Genomic DNA, 25654 nt, shown 5'->3' on the forward strand with positions numbered 1-25654 from the left:
GGCCCAAAATCATCCTCCAGCTTTCATGCCTAAGGCGGTACTAGAACTCACCGTCTCCTGGTGATTGCTCCAAAATCATCCACCAGCTTTCATGCCCAAGGCAGTACTAGAACTCACCGTCTCCTGGTGATTGCTCCAAAATCATCCACCAGCTTTCATGCCCAAGGCAGTACTAGAACTCACCGTCTCCTGGTGATTGCTCCAAAATCATCCACCAGCTTTCATGCCTAAGGCGGTACTAGAATTCACCGTCTCCTGGTGATTGCTCCAAAATCATCCACCAGCTTTCATGCCCAAGGCAGTACTAGAATTCACCATCTCCTGGTGATTGCTCCAAAATCATCCACCAGCTTTCATGCCTAAGGCGGTACTAGAACTCACTGTCTCCTGGTGATTGCTCCAAAATCATCCACCAGCTTTCATGCCCAAGGCAGTACTAGAATTCACCGTCTCCTGGTGATTGCTCCAAAATCATCCAACAGCATTCATGCCTAAGGCGGTACTAGAACTTACCGTCTCCTGGTGATTGCTCCAAAATCATCCTCCAGCTTTCATGCCTAAGGCAGTACTAAAACTCCCTGTCTCCTGGTGATTTCTCCAACATCATCCACCAGCTTTCATGCCTAAGGCCATACTAGAATTTACCTTCTCCTGGTAATTGCTGCAACATCATCCACCAGCTTTCATGCCTAAGGCAGTACTAGAACTCACCATCACCTGGTGATTGCTCAGAAATCATGCAACAGCTTTCATGCCTAAGGCGGTACTAGGGCTCACCGTCTCCTGGTGATTGCTACAACATCATCCATCAGCTTTCATGCCTAAGGTAGAACTAGAACTCACTGTCTCCTGGTGATTGCTCTAAAATCATCCACAGCTTTCATGCTTAAGGCGGTACTAGAGCTCACCATCTCCTGGTAATTGCTCCAAAATCATCCACCAGCTTTCATGCCTAAGGTAGAACTAGAACTCACTGTCTCCTGGCGATTGCTCCAAAGTCAGCCAGCTGGCTTTCATGGCTAAGGCGAATTCACAATCTCCTGCTTTATAGATTGGTGCCTTAACCATTAGGCCAAACTGGTTAGTCTGTCTAGTCTAACAAAGAAGAACTGTGGGTGTCATGGTAGCAGTCTTCCAATACTTGAGGGTCTTCACCAAGAAGATGGAGTCAACCTATTCTTCAAAGTATTGGAGGGCAAGATGTGAAGTAATGGATGGAAGCTTAACAAAGAGAGTTCAGCCTGGAAATAAGGAGAAATGTTCTAACAGTTAGAACAATTAATCAGTGGAACAACCTACCTCCAGAAGTTGTGGGTGCTTCAACACTGGAGATGAAGAGACTGGACAACCATTTGCCTGTAATGGTATAGGGTCTCCCGCTCGAGCAGGCGGGTTGGTCTAGAAGACCTCCAACATCCTCTCTAAGCCCTATTCCTCTATGTTTGTTCTATATAGTGAAAGAACAACATATCAATTCTATTGTCTCAGCTGAAGCTCTTTGTAGCTTTCATCAGAACCTGAACCCCAGCAAACGATCAGATTCATGTATTGTCCTAACCCAGGATACGAACAGGCCATAATTGGTTAGGTTTGCACGGGAGGGCCATCTCTATATTTCCATGATGACAACATGACACACACAACTTAATTGCAGTTTATACCAAATATCTACAGGTCATCCACCATGATAGGGAGAAGTCTTGGTTTAGAACAGTCAATGAATTCAGTCTTTGGCTGGTAGTTGGTGATTACTAAGGGACGCGGTGGCTCAGTGGTTTAAGATGCTGAGCTTGTCAATCAGAAGGTCAGCAGTTTGGCAGGTCGAATCCCAAGTGCCGCGTAGCAGAGTGAGCGCCTGTTACTCGTCCCAGCTTCTGCCAACCTAGCAGTTCGAAAGCATGTAAAAACGCAAGTAGAAAAACAGGGACCACTCCGGTGGGAAGGTAACAGCGTTCCGTGCGCCTTTGGCGTCTAGTCATGCCGGCCACATGACCACAGAGATGTCCTCGGACAAGCGCTGGCTCTTCAGCTTTGAAACGGAGATGAGCACCGGCCCCTAGAGTTGGAAACCACTAGTACGCATGTGCGGGGGGACCTTTACCTTTTTACCTTTACCTGGTGATTACTGCTTCCCCTAGCACAGGGGTCTTCAAACTTGGCAACCTCAAGACTTGTGGATTACGTGGCTGGCTGAGGAATTCTGGTCATTGGAAGTCCACAAGTCTTAAAGTTTGTAGACCCCTCCTCTAGCATGCTCTTCCTGCTAAATTCATAACTATATTATTATTATTATTATTATTATTATTATTATTATTATTATTATTATTATTATTATTATTATTATTATTATTATTATTATTTAAAAAACTACAAATGGGAGATTTAAATTTCACAATCCTATCTTGAGCTCCTTCCCATGATGAGTGATAACCAAGGATGTCATTTTGAACTGGGAGAAGAATAAGAGATAGCAGTTGGTTTTATTTTATTTTATTTTTATTTACTAAATGCCTATCCCGTTCCGTCTCACTATCCAAAGAGACTCTGAGCAGCTTGCAAGGCAATAAAAGTAGATGTATAAAAGCAATTATGCAGATTGAAAGATTTTGCCTTTCATTGAGCTTGGGGGCGAAAAGGAGCGGACACGTTGGAGCCTGGGTAGCAAATCACATTCAAACAGTGCGCTGTTGAAAACGTTCCTAACACTTCTACTCAGAGTCACTCGATAATGAGACGGGCAACATCTAAATTTAATAAAAATAAATAAAAAAGAAATCCCTGTGTAAGTCAGTTTTAGCAGATCATTTACACTGAGCCCTTTAATATGAGCATCCTAGTCCAAGTCGAGTCTAACAGTGCAAGACAATTCCTGGCCGCCTGGCAGACAGACAAATCAGCCATCAACACGCACATAGGGGATAAGCAACATCTACATACCGTTCAAAAGAGACAATCGGCAAAAAGAAAACAAAAAGACTAAAACACCTCCTTGCCAGCAATCAACATCCAGATGAGCAGAGATTAACAGCAAGAGTAACATTTTGACTTACCATCAAGCAGTAAGCAATACTCGAGTCAAGAAACTACCATTTCAGACAAACAAACTAACAGCAAACAACAGTCTAATCAATGAACCATCAAGAACACCCCCACCAATACTGACAGGGCAAGCCACTAGTCTACAGTATAAACAGACAGCAAACCCCACCCCTGTCCCTTCAACCACTGATGAAGTTAGCTAGCTGGGTCATGAAATGTCTGCAAGAAAACAACCAAGCTCAGAGAGCACCAAGGACCCCACAGCCACCATTCTCCTCCTCCTCCTCCTCCTCCTCCTCCTCCTCCTCCTCCGTTCTCCACTCTGCAAACCCTCACTCCTTGCATGCACTAATAATGTTCCCTAGTTTGGTCATGAAACGTCTGCAAGAAAACCCCCAAGCTCAGAGAGCACCAAGGACCCCTCTGTTCAACCCTAATCTACAAATATTCTTTTCTATCACTAAAGGTAAAGGTTCCCCCGCACATGCATGCTAGTCGTTTCCGACTCTAGGGGCCGGTGCTCATCTCCGTTTCAAAGCCGAAGAGCCAGCTTGTCCAAGGACGTCTCCGTGGTCATGTGGCCGGCATGACTAGACGCCAAAGGCGCACGGAACGCTGTTACCTTCCCACCGTAGTGGTCCCTATTTTTCTACTTGCATTTTTACGTGCTTTCGAACTGCTAGGTTGGCAGAAGCTGGGACGAGTAACAGGCGCTCACTCTGTTACGCGGCACTCAGGATTCGACCCACCAAACTGCCGACCTTCTGATTGACAAGCTCAGCGTCCTAACCCACTGAGCCACCGCGTCCCTTTTCTATCACTACTGGAATGTAATTTCTAGAAATTCTGGGGGGGGGAGCAGATCCTGCAAGAATTAGAGCACTGGTGTAAACCAATTTTGACAAAAGAACCCTGCCAAGAGTACATGTGGGGAGCAATCAGCATGACAAAATCAAATGCCATGAATGGAATATTCCTGTTGAGTTTTAACATTGCAGAGGCCAGTACTAAAAAAAACCAAAACCATGTTGATATCTCTCCAAGTAGCTGCTTGGCTTTCCGGATAATATTGTTATTATTTTTAATTGAGTCACTCCATTGATATCTAGTATCATCAACAGCTTCTTTTGTGTTTTGTGATTTTTGTTCCTGGTTCCTGCGGGGAACACAGCAGTGAAAGACAACAAAAGGATCCAGCGGCAAGGGCAAACTGGCTGCCAGGGTGAAACATTTTCTTTTACTTCTCCAAGTGATTTTATTAAAGTTTACTGTAAGATAAAACATGAATGGAAACAAAAACTGAAAATGTTAAAGAAAGAAGAAAGGAGGGAGGGAGGGAGGGAGGGAGGGAGGGAGGGAAGGAAGGAAGGAAGGAAGGAAGGAAGGAAGGAAGGAAGGAAGGAAGGAAGGAAGGAAGGAAGGAAGGAAGGAAGAGATTTCTAAATGTTTTTGTTGTTGTTAGTTGCAAAGTCATGTCCGACCCATCGCGACCCCCTGGACAACGTTCCTCCAGGCCTTCCTGTCCTCTACCATCTTCTGGAGTCCATTTAGGCTCACGCCTGCTGCTTCAGTGACTCCATCCAGCCACCTCATTCTCTGTCATCCCCTTCTTCTCTTGCCCTCAACCTTTCCCAGCATTAGGCTTTTCTCCAGTGAGTCCTTCCTTCTCATAAGGTGGCCAAAGTATTTGAGTTTTAGCTTCAGGATCTGGCCTTCTAAAGAGCAGTCAGGGTTGATCTCCTCTAGGACTGACCAGTTTGATCGCCTTGACCTAAAGTACATTCCTGTACTGATAGAAAAGAAATGCTACCTCAAGTTAAATCCAGAAATGTTAGAGAATTCCTGGAAGTCTGGCAGAAAAATCAGCCATCAACAGGCACATAGAGATAAACAACATTTACACACCATTCAAAAGAGACAATCCAAAAGCTAAAAAGGCAACAAAAAGGCCAAAATACCCTCTCTTCAGCAGTCAACTCCCAGATGAGCAGAGATTAACACTAGAATTAATACCAGACCAACAATCAAGCAGTAAACAGTACACAATCAAAGAACTACCAACACAGATGGATAAATAGTAAAGAACAGTGTAATCAAGGAACCGCCATGACGGGCACTCCCACCGACACTGACAGAGCAACCACTAGTATTTCAACAGTGAGCAAACCCCATTCCTTTCTGCAACTGATGATGATACCTAATGTCTGCTGGAAAACAACAGAGCCAAGAGACCACCAAGGACTTCACGATTTTGGCAGCATGGAATCAGAGGCATGGAATCAAAATCATGTGAAGTGTTAGTACTATTTTATAAAGTCTTAGTAAGGCCACACCTGGAATACCGCATCTAGTTTTAGTCCAAACATTGCCAAAAAAAGTGCAAAGAAGAGCAACTAAGATGATTAAGGGCCTGGAGACAAAAACATATGAACAACAGTTGCAGGAATTGGGTATGGCTGGTCTAGAGAAAAGAAGGGCTAGGGGGAACATGATAGCAGTATGCCAGTATTTGGGGGCTGCCACAAAGAATTTGGGGGGGTCAAGCTATTTTCCAAAGCACCAGAAGGCAAGACAAGAAGGAACGGATGGAAACTAATCAAGGAGAGAAGCAACCTCGAATTAAGGAGAAACGTCCTAATGGTGAGAACAATTAACCACTGGAACGACTTGCCTTCAGAAGTTGTGGGCATTTCATCACTGGAGGTTTTTAAGAAGAGTCTGGACATCCACTTGTCTGAAATGGCATAGGTTCTCCTGATTGAGCAGTGGGATGGACTAGAAGACCTCCAAGGTCCCTTCCAGTTCTATTCTGATTGATTGGTTGATTTTCTAATTTAAAAGGAACTCAGAATCCAAAAGTGGTACCCACCTCTCTCTATATTCTAAAACAGCCTTCTAACTCAGTCAAGAATCCTGCCACCTCATTGGCCAGACTCAATGTCAAATAAGTTAGAGATGGAAAATAAGAGGAACCTGGGAAAAACACCTAGAATCTTCAAGATCACCTTTTCTAATGCCATTCAGTACCATGGCAGCTCTCAGGGCCCCAGATCACCATGACAACGTCTCTTTGGACTCACCTTGCCCACCTCTCTCCTTGAAAGCTCATCTGAAGGCAACAATTGGACTTGAGAAGATCTCCATCAGCATCAATTTACCATGGAGCTCAGGAACGTCTAAGCCAGGAACTCCTCTGGAGCGCTGGAGGGATTCAGACATGTGAACAACCGGTTCTCTGTGTGGATGCCACTTCCAGAAGTCCAGCCTGGGCCTAGTCAACAAAAAATTAACTACCGGTTCTGCCGAAGTGGTGCGAACTGGTGAAACCCACCACTGCCTGGAGGGTTATAAAAATGGTACAAGACTTGCCAGCAAATAGTTGAGGTAGCTTACGACAAAAAATGGTCCACAGTTCTGTCAAAGGTGTGATAACTTGTAGATGTGTGTCTCCCACTGATGACAATTAGCCAGTGACCTTCTTGTATGGTGGCCATATCTAAAGACACTTGGTAAATTGATAGTGGTGTAGTTAATGGTTTCCATTAGCTTCTTTCCTATTAAAGTAGGGAGGCCTAAGTATGAAAATGTGGGTGTCTATTTGAAAATGTGGGCGAAGGAGGTTTTCTGCCATCTCTTTACAGTAGAGGACTTTCTAAGTTGTCTTAGAACACAACTAGCATTATTCTAATAGGATGTTCTGATCAATAAAGGTAAAGGTAAAGGTTCCCCCGCACACGCGTGCTAGTCGTTTCCGACTCTAGGGGCCGGTGCTCATCTCCGTTTCAAAGCCGAAGAGCCAGCGCTTGTCCGAGGACGTCTCCGTGGTCATGTGGCCGGCATGACTAGACGCCAAAGGCGCACGGAACGCTGTTACCTTCCCACCGTAGTGGTCCCTATTTTTCTACTTGCGTTTTTACGTGCTTTCGAATATAGGCCTCCTAATGCATCCACTCAAATTCCTTTCCGGTAAGAAATGTATTGTGTTTTGTTTTTGATTTTGACAAGGAACAAAAATAGAATCAGAACATTGGTTGTGATTGCACTGCCCCTGAGACTGCAGTGGTTGAAAAATCTGATATATACAGGTAGTCCTCAAGATACAACCATAATGGACCCTGCCACATTGCAAATCGTGACAGTCATAAAATGGATTGGTTAATGGCCTTTCTGTGGTGGCCATTAAGCAAATGGCACACTGTTAGCAAATCCATGGTTCGCTAGGATGCGGTTTTGCCGAAACCTGGGAATAAGTGCAGGTTTTCGGGAAAACCACCCTAAAAACATGGCTGTGTGACTATTCGATGCTGTACACCAGGGGTCTTCCCTCTCCAAAATCCAAGATAACAATCCATCGCTTCAGTGATATATCTAAAATGGTCCCTGCGTTTGTCATCCCCATGCCATCCACCCAACCTTTATCTACATCAAAGTTTAGCACCTTCTTGGTGAGCAGCAGATGCTAGTCTGGTGATAAAACCACCCGCTCTTTTGGCGTACGAGAATTTGGTGGGCCAGATTTAGGGGTGGACCAGAGAGTAAGAGTGATGAACTGGCGGAAGAACTTGCCTCCTGGAGTTGTGAGTGCTCCATCACTGGAGGTTTTCAAGAAAAGATTGGAGAACCATTTGTCCAGGATGGTTTAAGGACTCCTGCCTTGGGCAGGGGGTTGGGCCAGAAGACCTCCAAGGTCCCTACCAGCCCTAGGATTCTATGATTCTATGAAATGTATCTTCTAGTTTGAGGTGGACACCTCATGGTGAGCCATTAAAAGCCCCTCCTGGCATCACTCTTTCCTTCTCTCCTCTGCAAGAATAACTCCACCTGAGGACCTGTCCCTTTCAGTGATGGTGGTCCATCTGGTGCCTCTTCATTCCTCCATCCGAAGTCTAACTTTTCCATGGCTTGCTTCCCATCTTCCCTCCCAGCCAACCTTCAGCCGAGGTAAATGCTCGACCCATTCCATTCACACAACGCTACTCACCCAAACCCAGCGTGACGTTGTAAGAGGCTGGAAGTTTCCTGCATTAAATGCTGGGCAGGGCAGCTCCTGGCACCCCGCTCCATGTTCATCCTTGACGTGATCTAGCGTGGGATGGCCCCGTCGCCCCTTTCAGCCGGTTAAATCCTGCACCTTCCTTGTGTTTTGACAGGCTTTGTGAGTTTTGACAATCCTGCTAGTGCCCAGGCGGCCATCCAGGCTATGAATGGCTTCCAGATTGGGATGAAGAGGCTGAAGGTCCAGCTGAAAAGGCCAAAGGATGCTAACCGTCCTTACTGAAGAATGGTGGGAAACACTGGATAAGCAAGGTCTAGCACAGGTAATTGTTTGGGGGCGGGTGGTGGCGGCAAGGAACATCACCTGTTGTCCCGTAGCGTCTCCTGTGTTGTGGACACTAATGACTTCTGCGATTCTACCTTTCCTTCTAGAACCATTTCAGAAGCAACCTCAAGAACTTGTCTCTGCAGGGTTGAGGCATTGCCGTTGGTTATAGTGAGGGAGATACGAGGTTGATCTGACTTTTATTTGTTTGTGTTTCTTTTGTTGTCGTTTGTTTATTAAATTTCTATGCTGCCCGTTCTCCCCCCCCTACAAGGATATTCTGGGCAGCTTCCAAATTATAGAAACGAAGGGAAAGTAGTCAGCAGATTAAAATGAGCCAATGTTAAAAAAACTATGCTAAAACCACATCTACAAGAGATAAGACAGGGGTGTCAAACTCAATTTCATTGAGGGCATTGCGGTTGCCCTCAGGGGGCCGGGTGGGTGTGGCCTGGGTGGGCGTGGCCTACTGGGTGGGCGTGGCTAGAGTGCGTATGGCTTACTGGGTGAGCATGGCCAGCTCTACATCGTTCGCATCAAGGGTGCCTATGGGGGCCTGGGCAGGAGTGGGACAGATCTGAGGGTCTCTGGCAAGAGGAGGGTCTCTGGGCCAGGGCCAAGGCAGTGGGGGCCGTTCCCTCACTGTTTCCAGGATGGCTTCACGGGCCGCATGAAACCACTTCACGGGCTGGATCTGGCCCCCGGGCCTTGTGTTTGACATGTCTGAGCTAAGAGATGGATGGGACAACCCATCTTCTTATCCCATCAGCCACCTCCAGTGATGAACGCTCCCCCTCCTCACAGCCCCAGGCCAACCAGCAAAGCCAGGTTTTGACCCTCTTCCGGAAAGCCAAATAGTTTTCACCTCTAATGGTAGAGTGGTCCACAAAGATGGGATTCGCCAGAGCTCTTTCAGGGTTGGTGGCCCGGAGCAGGGTCAGAGAGGAAAGAAGGGATGGTTTTCAGTGGAGATGAACTCGTGCTTGCACATGAACACTTGTTGCTCCTGCAAGGGGGTGTGTGTGAACACCCATGCCATTTGTGGTGAGGCTCACGCAAGTGGGACCGCCAATGCCTGCAATGCTCATGCAAGTGGGGTTGCGAATGTCAGGGATGCTTGCTGTGATACTCCCACAAGTGGGGCTGTGTGCATGTGCGCACACACATGTATTGGCCAGCCACTCACGTGGCCCAGTGGCCAATAGGCTGCAGCCCGTTAGTGGGCAACAGCCCACAGGTTGGGGACCCCCATCATTGACTTTAGTTCCTTAGCAGATGGGCTCAATATCAGGGCTTTTCCACTGGCACAAGTAGGGTGGGCTTGTCCCATCAGAGAGTGATGGCCCCTCAGATACCATGAACCCATGCCATATAGGGCATTTTGCATTTCTCGGCACATCCTTCTTGTTGCAAGCTCTCTTTTTTTAAATCCACGTTTAATCCCTGGTACCAAGTGGGCAATTTCGAAAGAGATCACTTGAGACTGGCACTGAAAGCAGTGGGGGAGTTGATTTCCAGATCTCCATCCCAGGGTCCAGCAAGAAATCTAGGTCAGTCTCGGCACGAGTCACAAGTTTATTCAGATCTGGACCAAGGTGGGTTCCTCCCATAATGCTGGAAGAACCCCCAAGTGATTTATTCAGGCGGGTGTTTACACTTTGTGTGGTTTGTGCGGTTACACAAGCAAGAAAAAAAGCCACTTGCACAAAAGTAGATGAAAAGCAGAAGTTGCTACAATATCATTACTTGACCAGTACATTTCAGAAGCATGTTGAGAAAGAAACCTATTTACCAAACTCAGGTGACCTGATTTGTGGTTTCTCTCGTGCTTCTCCTAATATGGACAGTTCCCTATTGTTACAACTCATTTATTCTCCTTAATTTGGCCATGTCAGTGCAAGCGTTTTGATCAGCATAGGTCAACACCAATGCTCATTTCCATTGCCGTTGGATAAAAGAGGGGAGAGATACAGGCCGTTGGAGAATATCTCCAACGGCTAATTGCTCAAGAAAGAGATGGAAACTGGAGTCCCATTCATTCCTCTGGGATGGGTAGAGTTGGTTATTTATGAATCTAGGAGCTAATAAAGGACACATGTTGACTTATAATGGTTATGTAAGTTAAGTAGACAGATCTGGTATCCAAACATTCTCCATTCTTTGTGTAGGACAAATTTTAGGATGTGAAAATTGAGGGAGGGTGGGCTGCACCATGAGGATCTTCTGAATAGCCACAGAAAGCATGGCTTAAGAGTCTGGGTAGTGAATGTAGGAACCAAAATGGAGAAACTATTTCAGGATTTAAAAGAAAACCTCCAGAACATAAATCTTTGAAGGCATCTCAAGAAGTTCAGAGTTGGTACCTGTGCCTTTATTTTAACTGTTTTCCTGCTATCGGAAAACACCCAAACTATTGTTATGTAGCACTGTTGTATTCTTCATCCTTTGCCATAGTAGCAATTTTAATGGTTGGGAAGGCGAGCAGATAGAGAGCAGAGATATAGGAGCAAATTAGGTACTAGCAAAATGTGGACTTTTCTCAAATCTGGGTTGAGTAGCAGTTCCAAAATAAGGGTTTGCTAAGTGCCATTCTGCCACTAATGTTGTGTATTGGCTCCAAAGGTACCACCAGTTCGTGCAAAAATACCTGTTAGATTACCCACACCTTCTGCTATTAGGAGTAGGAACTATTGGTTGCAGTCAGAGGTGCGTGGTTGCCATTGAATTTTGTTCTTTTCATACGCTTGACGTGAATGTTCAGGTGTCACTGTAGAGACAGAATGATAACAGAACTTAACAGAATAATGCAGTTGGAAGGGATTGTGGAGATCTTCTCATCCAAAGCCTTGCTCAAGCAGGAAGCCCTATGCCATTTCAGACAAATGGCCTAGATCAGGGGTGTCAAACACAATTTCATTGAGGGCCGCATCAGCATTGCGGTTGCCCTCAGGGGGCCTGGTGGGTAGGGCCAGTGTGGACGCGGCCTACTGGCTGGGCGCAGCTGGAGTGCGTATGGCCTACTGGGTGGGCATGGCCAGCTCTACATCATTGGCATCAAGGGTGCCTATGGGGGCCTGGACAGGAGTGGGGCAGATCTGGGGGTCTCTGGCAGAAGGAGGGTCTCTGGGCCAGGGCCAAAGCAGTGGGGGCCGTTCCCTCACTGTTTCCAGGATGGCTTCGCGGGCCACATGAAACCACTTTGCGGGCCGGATCCGACCCCCGGGCCTTGTGTTTGACATGTCTGGCCTAGATAGACCTTGGAGTTCTTCTGACTTATAATTTTGCAATTTCTAGAAGAGACCCCCTAGAATTTAAGAATATCCTTTTCTGGTGCAAAGTCTCTAGAAAGTACTTCACTTGGGCAAAAGTCCAAGGAAAGACTTTCTTGGCCTCTTCTAAAAGTAAAGAAAACTCTCCATGTTGCTTTCCTTCTACTTTGCCCTCCTCTGCAGCTCTCTTTGGCCTCGACTACTCTCTGTGCAGGTGCTACCTCTTTTTCCAAATTCTAAAAGGTGACCCCAATTCCACCACTGCTCCAAGAAGCCCACCTTCTACTTCCAAGGTAACCTACAATGCTAGGTGTCTGGCTAGATGGTGGGGAATGGAAGGATTGATGCTCTTTGCAGACAGCTGGTCGTCTGCATTCTTTTAGAGAGTCATTGAAGCCATTTGAAGGTTTACCTGCGTCCTCGGGGTCACCTGAGTGTCAGGTTTCCGACCGTATGGGCTTTTCAAGTGACTCAGGCATTGTTTACCTTAAAAGTCTTTTATTTAGCCTAATACACCGGCAAATGTTCTAAGATGGCGGCTCCTGGAATGGCTGCGGCTGCATTGGCTCTTGAAGGCGAATAGTTTTGGGAGGGATAGTAAGGGCTATAGGCCACATGATCAGGAAGATTTTAATGTGTTTGAGCAACATGGTGGAACTAAGGTAACATACGACCGACAATCTTTGCTGGCCTGGCGAGTTTCTAGTTGTTTTGGAACTGTTGGTGAGACCGTTAAAAGTTGTTGGCGCTGTTTGAATTTGTTCTACCAGCAGCAAGATCTGACTGCTGGCCCAGTGATGGATTGTATTGCAAATCAGGGCTGTTTCCAGAGGAGGCAGAGGAGGAGAGGACCTGGAGCTTATGGGGTGAAGGAACTGGATGAGGCTGTCGGCAGGCCCAGAGGAAGAGAGAGAGGCTTTTGGAGGAGTTGGTGGCGGCGGCAGTGTGCTCCAGGGGTGAAAAGAAGCAAGGCCTCTTTAAGGAAAAGGTGGAAGAGTCGGGATCAGAAAAAGGAAAGAAGGCGAGGTTGTCAGAATACAAGCTAACTTGAGGGCTAATCCACATGGAGCCCCATTTCCATCTGTCCTGTTTGCCATCGTTCACTCCCTAGAGACTAAAATGGACAATGTGAAATTTGAGCGGGCCACGAACGAGGAGTATATATCGGAGGTGGTGACGCTTTGAGAGCTGTACGCAACGAAATTTCATTTTGATGTATGCCGATTGGTGTACATTCAAAGTGACAATAAAGTTATCATTATCATTATCATGATAAATGCTTGCTCAAAGGAAGCTGGAATCTGAAATCTCCACCCCCTTGCACAATATATTAAACACAATTCTCCACCTTTCTAATGTTGTCATTAATCATATTCTCCAATTAATTTAAAGAATCAGTTTCCCTTCCGTTAGACAACCCACCAAGTTCTTATCGGCTGTAACGTCATATGGCCTTGAGGCACAATCTTCTGCCTCCCAGCCTTAGCCCTAATCTCTTAAAGCAATGCACAAGTTTACCATAGGAAATAGCTGCTTCTTCATCTCTTGTCAAAGCAAGAACATTCGATGTTAGCAGCGTTGACGCTGAGTGGTGCAAATGAGTGTGGAGCCTTCTTGGCTGCAGGATGTCTTTTCACTGTTGAAGCCAGGTGCAAGTTGTTGGGAGGAGTCTGTGTTGTCTGCCACTCAAACTGAAGCGCAAATGGTTCCTGTGGTCTGCAATGTTTTCTGGAAATCCATTCATACCCCTGCACCATCTGAAGGGTGTTCATCCCAAAGCGCGTAGCGAAATGTCTATGGAGAATGTCATCCCCCAACAGCCTCCTCTCCGGTCTTCAACAGCGAAGCAACACAGGGCAGAAAACATCCTGCAGCCAAGAAGGCTCCACAACCATTTGCGCCACTCAGGTGACCCTGAAGATACAGATAAACCTCCAAGTGGCCTCGACGAATCGCTAAAAGAAAGCGAATGACCAGCTGTCTGCAAGGAGTATAAATGCTACCATTCCCCACCATCCCGTCAGAGCTGAAGAAGCTTCTTGGATGAGATGCGAAACGTCTTTAAAGAAAAACAAGAAAACCCAGTTGCCTCCTGAAAAAGCACTTTGGGGACAGCCATGACCTGGATGACAAGAGAATCTCCATAGACATCTACAATGCTAGGATTTCTCAGTCCAACCCAGGAACTAATCAGATCCAATTTAACTTTCTAAAATCATCCCAAATCAGCTGTCTGCTCCTCTCTTTGTTCCAAAGTAGAACCAGGGAACTCAACCTGATTGCACCAGGAAAGGTCCTTCAGGAAATTAAATTAATTGAAGATGGTATGAAATGTACATGGAGGAAAAGGAGGGAAGAATGGGTGGGGGGAAAAACCATAAGGAACTGTAATGGGCATGTTGACAAGCACTCCATCAAGCTAAGCACCTTAAATAATCCCATTAGCATCCTTTAATATGCATCAGTACCATATTTGAACGCAGAGCCGTTTCTTCCTCATTGTTTTCAGTGTTAAGAATAATCACCTGTTTGGCTAATTCACGTATTAAACAAATTCATTTATTTTGACTGTGTAAAGCCTGGCCAAAACTAAGAGGACGCAAAATTATGCACCAAATGCACAGGCAGTGGCATAGCGTGGGGGGTGCAGGGGGGGCCGGCCGCACCGGGCGCAACATCTGGGGGGGCGCGCTCACACTGAGCTGCTCAGGGAGCCCCAAGGGCTGCACAGAGTTGGCTTGGCGTGACAGCAACACCATATTAACACTAAAAGCACGCACGCTGCCCAGCGTGCAATCGTATCTGTAACAGCCGTTTTGTTCTCTTATTAACAGGAATAATTACACCCCGCCCCTTTGTCCCGAGAGACACGTGGTCTCGATTGTGGCTTGCAGCAGACTCGCGGCGGGCGGCTGCAGCACACCTCGTCCTTTACCAGCCCTCGGAACTGTTTGGCGGAGTGTCCAGCGCTGCTCGCCGTTTGTAATAAACAGGGGTCTTCAAACTTGGCCCTTTTATGACTTGTGGACTTCAGCTCCCAGAATTCCTCAGCCAGGCTGAGAGGAGCTGAAGTCCACAAGTCTCCTGGGAGCTGAGGTCCACAAGTCATAAAAGGGCCAAGCTTGAAGACCCCTGGTAATAATAAAGAATGAGGCCCGCAGACGGCGAGAAGGCTGAAAAGGGCGTCGCTCCTGGGTGTATCTTCTGCTCGGAATTGCGTCTCCCGAAGGCAAACTTAAATCTTCCTTGAGCTGGTTTTCGCTGCGCGCGGGCGCGCGCAAAAGAAAGAGAGAGAAAAAAAGAGATCTCCGAAGGGAACCGGGGAGGGGGAGGGGCGGCCTGGCGGAATGTGCCTTGTTCTAATTGTGGAATATAGGGCAAGGCTTCCGTTCCGCCCCCGCCCCCCCCCCAGCCTGAGCCTGCCTTGCGTGGCTGGTGGCTCTCCTGCGGTAATTGCAGCAGAATCCCAAGCAGACATTTCTTCCTCTAGGGCAGCGTTTCCCAACCTTAGGAACTTGAAGATGCGTGGACTTCAACTCCCAGAATTCCCCAGCCGGCTGGCTGGGGAATTCTGGGAGTTGAAGTCCACGCATCTTCAAGTTCCTAAGGTTGGGAAACACTGCTCTAGGGAATGTGGCGGAGTTTTTTAACCTCGCGGGGAAGGGGTAAATCGGACCTCCTTTGTCTGCTTGGTGTGTTAGGACCAGTGGCGTAGCGTGGATAAGCAGCGTCTGGGCAGAAAATAGGTCGGGCGCCGCAGCAAGTATGAATTCCTGGGGTTCAGCCTAAGCAGGCAAAGCTGCAGGGTGGGTTGGTTGGCTTTTCCGGCTTTGGAATAACCTTGGGAAGCTGAGGCATTGTAAGTTGGAAGTCATTGTTTGTCGCCTAACATGTTGGGTCAACCCCATGCCACATGCTAAGCCATAAACCGTGGTTGGTATCCAGGGTTTAGGACAAGATGGAGAAAACTAGCCAATTGTGGGATCATAAATCTTGATGAAGCCCATCATCGCTCCATGTGATGTATGCACTCAATCTACAAACGTAGTCCAAGCCTATTCACATCTGTTGTAAGGTCATTCTCTCGTGGGGTTTATCCTGACGTCCACTAAGAGTGGAACAAACATGCCCCATTAACCATTTTCAACGCCATGTCCTCTCTTTGTCTCATCCTAAATCACAGCTGAGGCACCTTAAAGTTGCCTTGTTTCAGTTTTAAACTAGCATTTTCCCTCTTCTCCAGAGACCCTTTTTTGCCTTGAACCTAACTCAGGGGCAGGCAACCTTGGCTCTTTTATGACTCATGGACTTCAACTCCCAGAATTCCTGAGCTAGTGGAAGAGACTCGAGTGCTAAAATCCATGGGTTAGGGGGCGCAAATTACTTGCCTTGCCCCGGGTGCTGACAACCCACGCTACGCCACTGTGCACAGGTACAGTACAGGTGGTACCTGGCTCAATAGTAGCAACTGTGAGAGGGATCTTGGAGTCCTAGTGGAGAATCACTTAGATATGAGCCAGCCGTGTGCTGCAGCTGCCAAAAAAGCCAATACAGTGCTAGGGTGCATTAACAGAGGGATAGAATCGAGATCATCTGAAGGATTAATACCACTTTACAAGGCCTTGGTAAGGCCACACTTGGAATCCTGCATCCAGTATTGGTCATTATGATGTAAAAAAAGATGTTGAGGCTCTAGAAAGAGTACAGAGAAGAGCAACAAAGATGATTAGAGGTCTGGAGGCTAAAACATACGATGAATAGTTGCAGGAATTGGGTATAATTAAAAGCCAATACAGTGCTAGGCTGCATTAACAGAGGGATAGACTGAAGACTACGTAATGTTCTAATACCGCTTTACAAAGCCTTAGTAAGACCACACTTGGAATATTGCATCCAGTTTTGGCCACCAAACTATAAAAAAAAATGTTGAGACTCTGCTTTAAGAGTTAGTGGTCTCTTTTATCAGAATAAGGCGGACACAACCTGTAGTATATATTTGGGGTAGATCAAGTTGCACTGATAGACCGGTCTCAACGGAAAACACTTAATCTTCCTCCTGGTACAGCCAAGAAAGCAAGGAGAGCCTGTGGCCTAGAAGTTAATACAGCTGCCTAACATGCAAGTGGCCCGGGTTCGAATCTCAGTAAGCTACGGCTAGCTGATGGGAGCTAAGTAGCTCGAAATAGCTATACTAGTCTCCCCTTAATTCTTTGTCAGTAAATTTGAATTTAACCTGTAGTATCACGTTACTACCCCAAACATATGATGGCTTTAAAGCCAGAATGAGACTGGCTGATGAGAATCCCTGATTAATTTCCTCTTTCTTCAGAAAGCTGGGAAATTGGCAAAGAAAACCTTGTTTAATCCAACGAATAGCTGAGTTGAGCCCAAATTGAGACATTTGTTAAGTGAGCATTGCCCCATTTTGCGACCTTTCTTGCCACAATTGTTAATTGAAGCACGGCAAATGGGATTGCAGGACCCCTGGACTGTCATCAATGCAAGCCGGTTTCCAAGCATCCGAATTTTGATCATGTGACCAAGAGGATGCTGCAATGGTCGTCAGTGTGAATAACGGTCATAAGTCACCTTTTTCAGCTCAGCTCCTATAACTTCAAACAGTCACTAAGAGAAATGTTGTAAGTTTGTGGACCACTGGTACAGACTCACATTCTTCTGTGATTACTGTTGCTTTTCCCCTAATTTCCTTCCAAATGATGCTCAAATATAAAAAGAGAACAAACCCCACTCCCTTCTGGCACTGATGACGTTCCCTAGTTGGGTCGTGAAATGTCTGCAAGAAAACAACCAAGCTCAGAGAGCATCAAGGACCCCAGAGTTCATTCCTGAGCTGCAAAGATTCTCTTCTATTGAGGTCTGTCTGTCTGTCTGTCTGTCTGTCTGTCTGTCTGTCTGTCTGTCTATCTATCTATCTATCTATCTATCTATCTATCTATCTATCTATCTATCTATATCTATCTATCATCCTATCTATCTATCTATCTATCTATCTATCAATCTATCTATCTATCTATCTATCTATCTATCTATCTATCTATCTATCTATCTATCATGTATCTATCTATGACTGTCTATCTATCATCTATCAACTATCTATCATCTATCTATCTATGACTCTTATCTATCATGTCTCATTTATCTATCTTTCTATCTATCTATCTATCTATCATCTATCTATCTATGACTGTCTTATCTATCATCTGTCTATCATCTATCTTTCTATCATCTATCTATGACTCTTATTTATCATGTCTCATCTATCTTTCTATCTATCTATCTATGACTATCTTATCTATCATTTATCTATCTATCTGTCTGTCTGTCTATCTTATCTATCTCTATCTATCTATCTATCTATCTATCTATCTATCTATCTATCTATCTATCTATCTATCTTAATACTAGACCAACAATCAAGCAGTATTTAATACCCCAATTAAGGAACCACCAAGAATACAAAAAAACTACCTATCATTTATCTACCTATCTCTATCATCCATCCATCCATCCATCCATCAATCTATTTATTTGTCTATCATCCTTCTATCAAGATCAACACTAGACCAATAACCAAACAGCAAACAACAGCCTAATCAAGAGGCCACAAGAACAGCTCCCATCAACACTGGCAGGGCTGCCCACTTCTATATAAACAGGGAGCAAACACCAGTCCTTTTGAGTGCTGATGACGTTCCCTAGTTGGATCATAAGACGTCTGCAAGAAAACTACCAAGCTCAGAGTGCATGAAGGACCCCCACAGTTCACCCCTGAGCTACAAATATTCTCTTCTAGTAGCCATAAGTCAAGGATTACCTATAAAAACATCTGGAGGAGAATTGTCTTCACTGGCAAAAAATGAGCACACTTGAAATTCCAGAAAAAGTGTCAACAAAAAGCTAGGTTCAAATTTTCCACCCTGCTCAAATATCCTAGTGAAAATGGCAGGTCAGCTGGTCAATTCAAGTCCCTGGGCTGCTGTTCCATAGAGCAAGGGTCCTGAACCCTCGGTCTGTGGACCAGTACTGGGCCACAGCATGCCAGCAACCGGTCCGCACAAGCAAGCAAAGCCCCATCCGCGGGATGCAGGCAACACACAAAACCACACACTCTCCGGTCCGTGGAAAAACCTCTCTCCACAGAACCGGTCCCTGGTGCCCAAAAGTTTGGGGACCTCTGCCATAGAGTCAGCCTCTAAGCCTTAAGCTTGGTTTAGGCTGGGTTTGTCTATTTGTTTTAAATAGCTTGGCATATTGGTCTCAGTCAGGGTGAAGTTAAAGGTGTCCCTGTGGATTTTACTCCGATAATCCTTGCTGACTATATTGGGCAGTTCCCATCTCTGTTTCAAGGCCATTGAACCAGGGCTGTCCGAAGTCATTTCCACAAACACGTGGCTAGCATGACATCACAGCATCTTCCCACTGAAGTGATACCTATTTATCTACTCGCATTTACCTGCTTTCGAACTGCTAGGTTGGCAGGAGCTGGAGCAAGGAACGGGACCTTACCCCGTCTCACAGTGCTGTGGTCTCAAACCTGGGCTGCCGGCTTTCCAGCCAAGTCCATTGTCTTAACCGCTGAGCCGCCATTTGTCTCGGTGCATTTTGAAAATTCAGAAATCGAAATCCAAGCCCGCACATCATGCAACATCAGGTTACGGTGGATGCGTATAACTCCACACTGCCACGCTGCAGCATTTGGAATATTCTCACCTTGAAACCCAAAAGTTCCTTGCCGTTTCCACTTTAGGTTTTTACTGGCAATACTTAAGGGAGCGGTGGTAGTATGGTTGCAAAAATGGAATTGAAATGAGCGTGATAAATCTTAGGGTTTGAGGGGGAAAATGGATTCATAAGTGCTGTGACAACCTTGAAAAATGGTAAAGCTGCAGGCATAGACACAGAAGGGGAGTCATGTTAAAATATGGATGTGCTTTGCTTATAGAGTGGCTGTTCCACCTGGTTAATGGAGGGGTGAAAATTGCCTCTGTCTGATTGGAGGAAAGTTAACAGAATAACAGAGTTGCAAGGGACCGTGGAGGTCTTCTAGCCCAACCCCCTTTACCATTTTAGACATTTTCTAGTCTGTTCTTGAGAACCTCTAGTGATGGAGCATCCACAACTTTTCCACTGATTGTTCTGACTGTCAGGAAATTTCTCCTAGGTTGCTTCTCTCCTTGATTAGTTTCCATCCGTTGTGTCTTGTCCTGCCTTCAGGTACTTTGGAGAATAGCTTGACTCCCTCTTCTTTGGGGCAGCCCCTTAGTTATCACTGGTGCCGTGTAGAAATTGAAAGGTGACAAAAGTGAGTGCCCAAACTACAACGGAGTATTTTCTAAACTAGCACCCTTGATGAGAAGGATTCCGATAGATGAGAGAATAAGGATTGATGAGAATATTTGTAGCTCAGTCCCCAACTTTGGGTGTCCTTGGTACTCTGTGAGCTTGATTGTTTGTAGATGTTTCATGACCCAACTAGGTAACATCATCAGTGCTAAAAGAGAGTGGGATTTGCACTCTGTATATATACAGTACACATGGCTTGCCCTTTCAGTGTTGGTGGGAATGTTCTCGGTGGTGCCATGATTAGGACGCTGAGCTTGTCGATCAGAAGGTCGGCAGTTTGGCGGGTCGAATCCCGAGTGCCGTGTAACAAAGTGAGCGCCTGTTACTCGTCCCAGCTTCTGCCAACCTAGCAGTTCGAAAGCACGTAAAAATTCAAGTAGAAAAACAGGGACCACTCCAGTGGGAAGGTAACAGCGTTCCGTGCGCCTTTGGCGTCTAGTCATGCCGGCCACGTGACCATGGAGACGTCCTAGGACAAGCGCTGGCTCTTCGGCTTTGAAACGGAGATGACCACTGGCCCCTAGAGTCGGAAACGACTAGCATGCATGTGCGGGGGAACCTTTACCATTTTTTTTGTACGTGGAGTAAAAATAACTTCCCTGGCTGGAAAACTTGTAAGAAATAACAGAATAACAGAGCTGGAAGGGACCTTGGAGGTCTTCTAGTCCATCCCCTGCTCAAGCAGGAGACCTTGTACAAGTTCAGACAAATGGTTGTCCATTTTCTTATTAAAAACCTCCAGTGTTGGAGGAACCACCACTTTTGTAGGCAAGTGGTTCCACTGATTAATTGTTCTGTCAGGAAATTTCTTCTTAGTTCTAGGTTGCTTCAGTCCTTCATTACTTTCCATCCATTCTTTCTTGTCTTGCCTTCAGGTGCTTTGGAGAGTAGCTTGACCCCCCCCCTCTTTTTTGCGGCATCTCCTCAGATATTGGGCGACTGCTATAATGTCAGCCCTAATCCTTCTTTTCTCTAAACTAGCCATACCCAATTCCAGCAACCATTCTTGATATGTTTTAGTCTCTAGGCCTTTAATCCTCTTCGTTGCTCTTCTTTGCACTTTCCCCAAAGTCTCAACATCTTTTTTGCAATGTGGTGACCCAAACTGGAGGCAGGATTCCAGGTGTGGCCTTACCAGGGCTTTTTTTCTCATTGAATGCTCAGAACGAAGTTCCAGCACCTTTTTTGGATGGAACCTTGTAGGGTAGGCAAGGTGGGTTGTATAACATGTGTGAGTTCCGGCACCTTTTTCTTTTACAAAAAAAGCACTGGGCCTTACTAAGGCTTTATAAAGCGGTACTAATACTTTGCGTGGTCTTGATTCTGCGCCTCTGTTTATACAACCCAGTATTGTATTTGCTTTTTTTGGCGGCTGCTGCACGCTGCTGGCTCACGTTTAAATAATCGTCCACTGGGACTCCAAGGTCCCTCTCGCAGTTACTGTTTTTGAGCCAGGTTTCACCTCATCTGTGTTGTACATATTTTTTTTCCTGCCTGAGTGTAAAATCCATCTCCGTTGACCCCACTATCCATGCCTTGTGAGGCTCACCTTCCATCTTCAACATTTAAGTCCTCAGCTTGGACCTTCTGCCCCTGGAGAAACATCTCTTTGCTCATCCTAACTTTCAATTTCTGAATTCTGCTGTAGATCCAAGAAAAAAGAGCTTTTTTTAAAAAAAAAAACTTTTTCTGACAGATTTTGAGAAACGAGAGCATCGTCTGCCAGCTCGGCTTTTTGATGGATTCGGCCTCAGCCAAACGAAATTAAGATTTCAGTAAACAAGGCTTACTTCTGCATTGGCACCAGAACAAATGATGGCTGATAATTGCTCGGCTCCGTTTGCTTATTCTTTGCTCTGTTTGCTCCATCGCTCTCTCCAGATTATATTTTCAGCCGAGTTTAATGAACATCATTTATTAAACTAACACCGGGGTTTTGCTTGGGCCTCAGACAGATGTGTTCAGTTATATGAATCATTTCTTTAAATTGGATTATTCTGACTGCAAACAGATCCCTGCCGTTGTCTGGAGGGCAAACAAATGGGGATGGCTTTCCTCTGCCCATGATGATAATCGGGTTGGGGGGTCATGCAAAGCTCTTGGTGGGACTGTCTGCACTTGGGACAGGCGATCTATCCCCGTTTTCTGTTGATTTCCCCCCAATTGATCCATAGGATCAATTCGGCAAATTCAGTTTCTGAAACAGGGCAAAATAACCAAATTTAGAAATAGATTATAATCCTGATTGACGAAGCTCCCTGTTTATGTTTGCCGCCTTGAAAATTATGGGTTTGGTGGGGTCTTTGGTGCTCTCTGAGCTTGGAATTTTTTTTGCAGACATTTCATGACCCAACTAGGTCACGTCATCAGTGCTAGAAGGGAGTGGGGTTTGCAGGGAGGAGGAGGAGTAGGAGGAAGAGGAGGAGGAGGAGGAGGAGGAGGAGGAGGAGGAGGAGGAGGAGGAAGAGACCTTGGTGCTGTTTCAGCTTGGTTGTTTTCTTGTAGACATTTCATGACCCAATTAGGTAACATCTTCAGTTCTAAAAGGGAGGAGAAGGAGGAGGAGGAGGAGGAGGAGGAGGAGGAGGAGGAGGAGGAGGAGGAGGAAGAGACCTTGGTGTTCTCTGAGCTTGTTTTCTTGCACATATTTCATGACCCAACTAGGTCACATCATCAGTGCTAGAAGGCAGGAGGGGGAGGAGGAGGAGGAGGAGGAGGAGGAGGAGGAGGAGGAGGAGGAGGAGCTGGCTTGTTTTCTTGCACAGATTTCATGACCCAACTAGGTCACGTCATCAGTGTTAGAAGGGTGTGGGGTTTGCTGTCTGTTTTTGGTTGGTTACTGATCTCAGTAAATTGTCTGCTGTCTGCTTATACAGGCAGTCCTCAACTTGCAACCACAGTTAAGTCTAAAATTTCTGTTACTAAGTGAGATAGCTGTTAAGTGAGTCTTGTCTCATTTTATGACCTTTCTTGCCACAGTTGTTAAAGGAATCACTATGGTTGGCACGTGCTTCACACAGCTGTAAAGTGAATCTGGCTTCCCTATTGATTTTGTTTGTCAGAGGGCTGCAAAAGGAGATCACGTGACCCCCTGGACACTGCGACCGTCATAAACAGGAACTGAATTTTGATCACGTGACTAGGAGGATACTGCAACAGTCAATAAATGGAAAAAAATGGTTATAAGTCATTTTTTTGCCCAGTGGTGTTGTAGCTTCGAATGGTCACTAAACACAATGTTGTAAGTTGAGGACTACCTGTATATATCCAGGGCAAGCCACTTCTATATAAACAGAGAGCAAACCCCAGTCCCTCCTAGCACTGATGATGTTACCTAGTTGGGTCGTGAAACATTTTCAAGAAAACAACCAAGCTCAGAGACCACTAAGGACACCACAGTTCTCCTCCTCCTCCTCCTCCTCCTCCTCCTCCTCCTCCTCCTCCTCCTCCTCCTCCTCCTCCTCCTCCTCCTCCTCCTTTTCCTCCCCACAAACCCCATTCATTTCTAGCCCTATTGATGCTAAAAGTAAAGGTAAAGTTTCCCCCGCACATGTGTGTTAGTCGTTTCCAATTCTAGGGGCCGGTGCTCATCTCCGTTTCAAAGCCGAAGAGCCAGCACTTGTCCGAGGACGTCTCCGTGGTCATGTGGGCGACATGACTAGATGCCAAAGGCGCACGGAACGCTGTTACCTTCCCACCGTAGTGGTCCCTATTTTTCTACTTGCATTTTTACGTGCTTTTGAACTGCTAGGTTGGCAAAAGCTGGGATGAGTAACAGGCGCTCACTCTGTTACGCAGCACTCGGGATTCGACCCGCCAAACTGCCGATCTTCTGATTGACAAGCTCAGCGTCCTAACCCTTAAATTCCATACGTCTGGATGGAACCCGTTGGAAAGAAAAAAAAGGAGACGTAGGAAGACCTTGGGCCCTCATAAGATTTCGGCATTAATTACAGGAGCATTCAGTCACCTTTCCCTGTTAAGGGCGTCTTAGCCGTAATGCAATCTTTCTTTCCCTTCCATTCCTCTTCAGTCAGGCCTCTCTCTTTCCCCTGCAGACACCAACCGCAACACCTGCCCACCGGCAATTTATATCCATTTTATTGATCTCAGGCTGTTTCTAAGTGAATTGCACACAGCACCCCTTGCCTGCCAGTTGGGCTTCTCCAGCTGGTGCGCAGAAGAATCAAAAGGACCAAAAGAAACGAGCAGAGAGCCCAACATTTCTGTTGATAAGCGAGAAAGTTTGTTAAGTGACTTTTGCCCCACTTTGCGACCTTTCTTCTAGCGGTCGTCAAGCGAACAACTTCAGTTGTTGAGTTAGTGACACGTTGCTTGAAGTGAAGCTGGCTTTCCCGGTTGACTTTGCTTGCCAGAAGGTCACAAAAGGAGATCGCATGAGCCCAGGACGCTGGAACTGTCATAAATACAAGTCAGTTGCCAAGCGTCTGAATTTTGATCGTCGTGACCCTGGGGATGCTGCGATGGTCACTTTTTTCCCAAGGCCATTGTGGTTGATCCTAACCTCTGTATATAAGCCCTACTAGAAAAGAAGGAGATGTAGAAGGCGAGGGAGAGCTGGGGGTGGAGTCAAGAGAGGAATCAGTCTGGAATCATTATGTTCCCACAAGCAGTCTAGGTTCAAGCCCTCTCGAATTCCGTTAAATCTTATCTAACGTCAATTTAATTAGAACTTAACGCTTTGTGCTTGACAGAAGGTTAGGGTTAAGGTTAGGGTTATGAATTTTTTCCCCCCAACCAAGTTCACAAGGAAGAGTCGGAGAAAACTATCTTGGTTTGTGACTGTGTGTTTGGTTGATCAGTTACGTTTATTCTAATATGGGTGTTCTGTTCTTTTCTTGTCTTTTTAAGCAGTCTGAACTTAACAACATCCAGTAATTAATTAACATGTATTTATAGCCAATTTGAGAAACAGGACAGATACTTAAATGGGTGTCTGCCCTACAGCAAAGGAATAAATACGGATTTGTGTTTATACCAGTGGGTTCCTTTTAATTCTAAGAGATGTGCTCATATTTATTTCCGCTATAAAAATCCAAGTTTCTCTGAAGCAATAATTCAGTTTCAGGCACCTCATTCAAAACGGAGTTTTAGATTTTTTTTAAAAAAAAAGGAGTGGGGGAGAAAGGAAATTAATAAAAGTTGAATAATTAATAGGTCTTGAAAGTGTATGGAGCAATCAGAGGCTTCAATTTGCCTCAGTTGTACAGGGACACTAATTTTCACCTAATTCTTCTGAGCTGGCGGGACATCCTGGTTTTAGTGCAATTAAAAAATGAATCAAAAAATACTTTGAGCGAATTGTGCCACGTTACTTGAAGGCAATTTGAAGCTGCAGGCTAAGAACGCCAATAACAACATGAACAAAGTTCGTGCTATAATCTTCGATTGATGTTGAAAGATTATGACATAACGTCGGCTGCGGTTCTCAGCGCACACCTTGTGCCGTACCCACAAATTCTTAGATGGCACTTCGCAAATCTGGGCACTGGCAACATTGTTTGTTGTTTGTGGCTCAGTCACTAAGTCACGTCTGACTCTTTGCAACCCCATGGACCATAGCACACCAGGACCTCCTGTCCTCCACTATCTCCTGGAGTTTGCCCAAATTCGTGTTCATTGCATTGATGACCCAATCTAC

At 45.8% G+C, this 25654-nt stretch overlaps 1 protein-coding gene and 1 long non-coding RNA gene across 2 annotated transcripts in view; both read left to right on the forward strand.

The window, feature by feature from the left end:
* CELF4 (CUGBP Elav-like family member 4) overlaps nt 1-8317 on the forward strand; it is a gene marked incomplete at both ends in the record, with an annotated part of 88130 nt that extends 79813 nt beyond the window's left edge. The window contains one exon of the mRNA XM_083351183.1: nt 8190-8317. Coding sequence (XP_083207309.1) covers nt 8190-8317 — 128 coding nt within the window. The remainder of the gene's footprint in view (nt 1-8189) is intronic.
* Nucleotides 1-25654, forward strand: part of LOC310635705 — a 172312-nt gene that overhangs the window by 140207 nt on the left and 6451 nt on the right. The gene's annotated exons all lie outside the window — the stretch shown is intronic.

The sequence above is a fragment of the Vipera ursinii genome, assembly GCF_947247035.1.
Source record: "Vipera ursinii genome assembly, chromosome: 2".
Lineage (NCBI taxonomy): Eukaryota > Metazoa > Chordata > Lepidosauria > Squamata > Viperidae > Vipera > Vipera ursinii.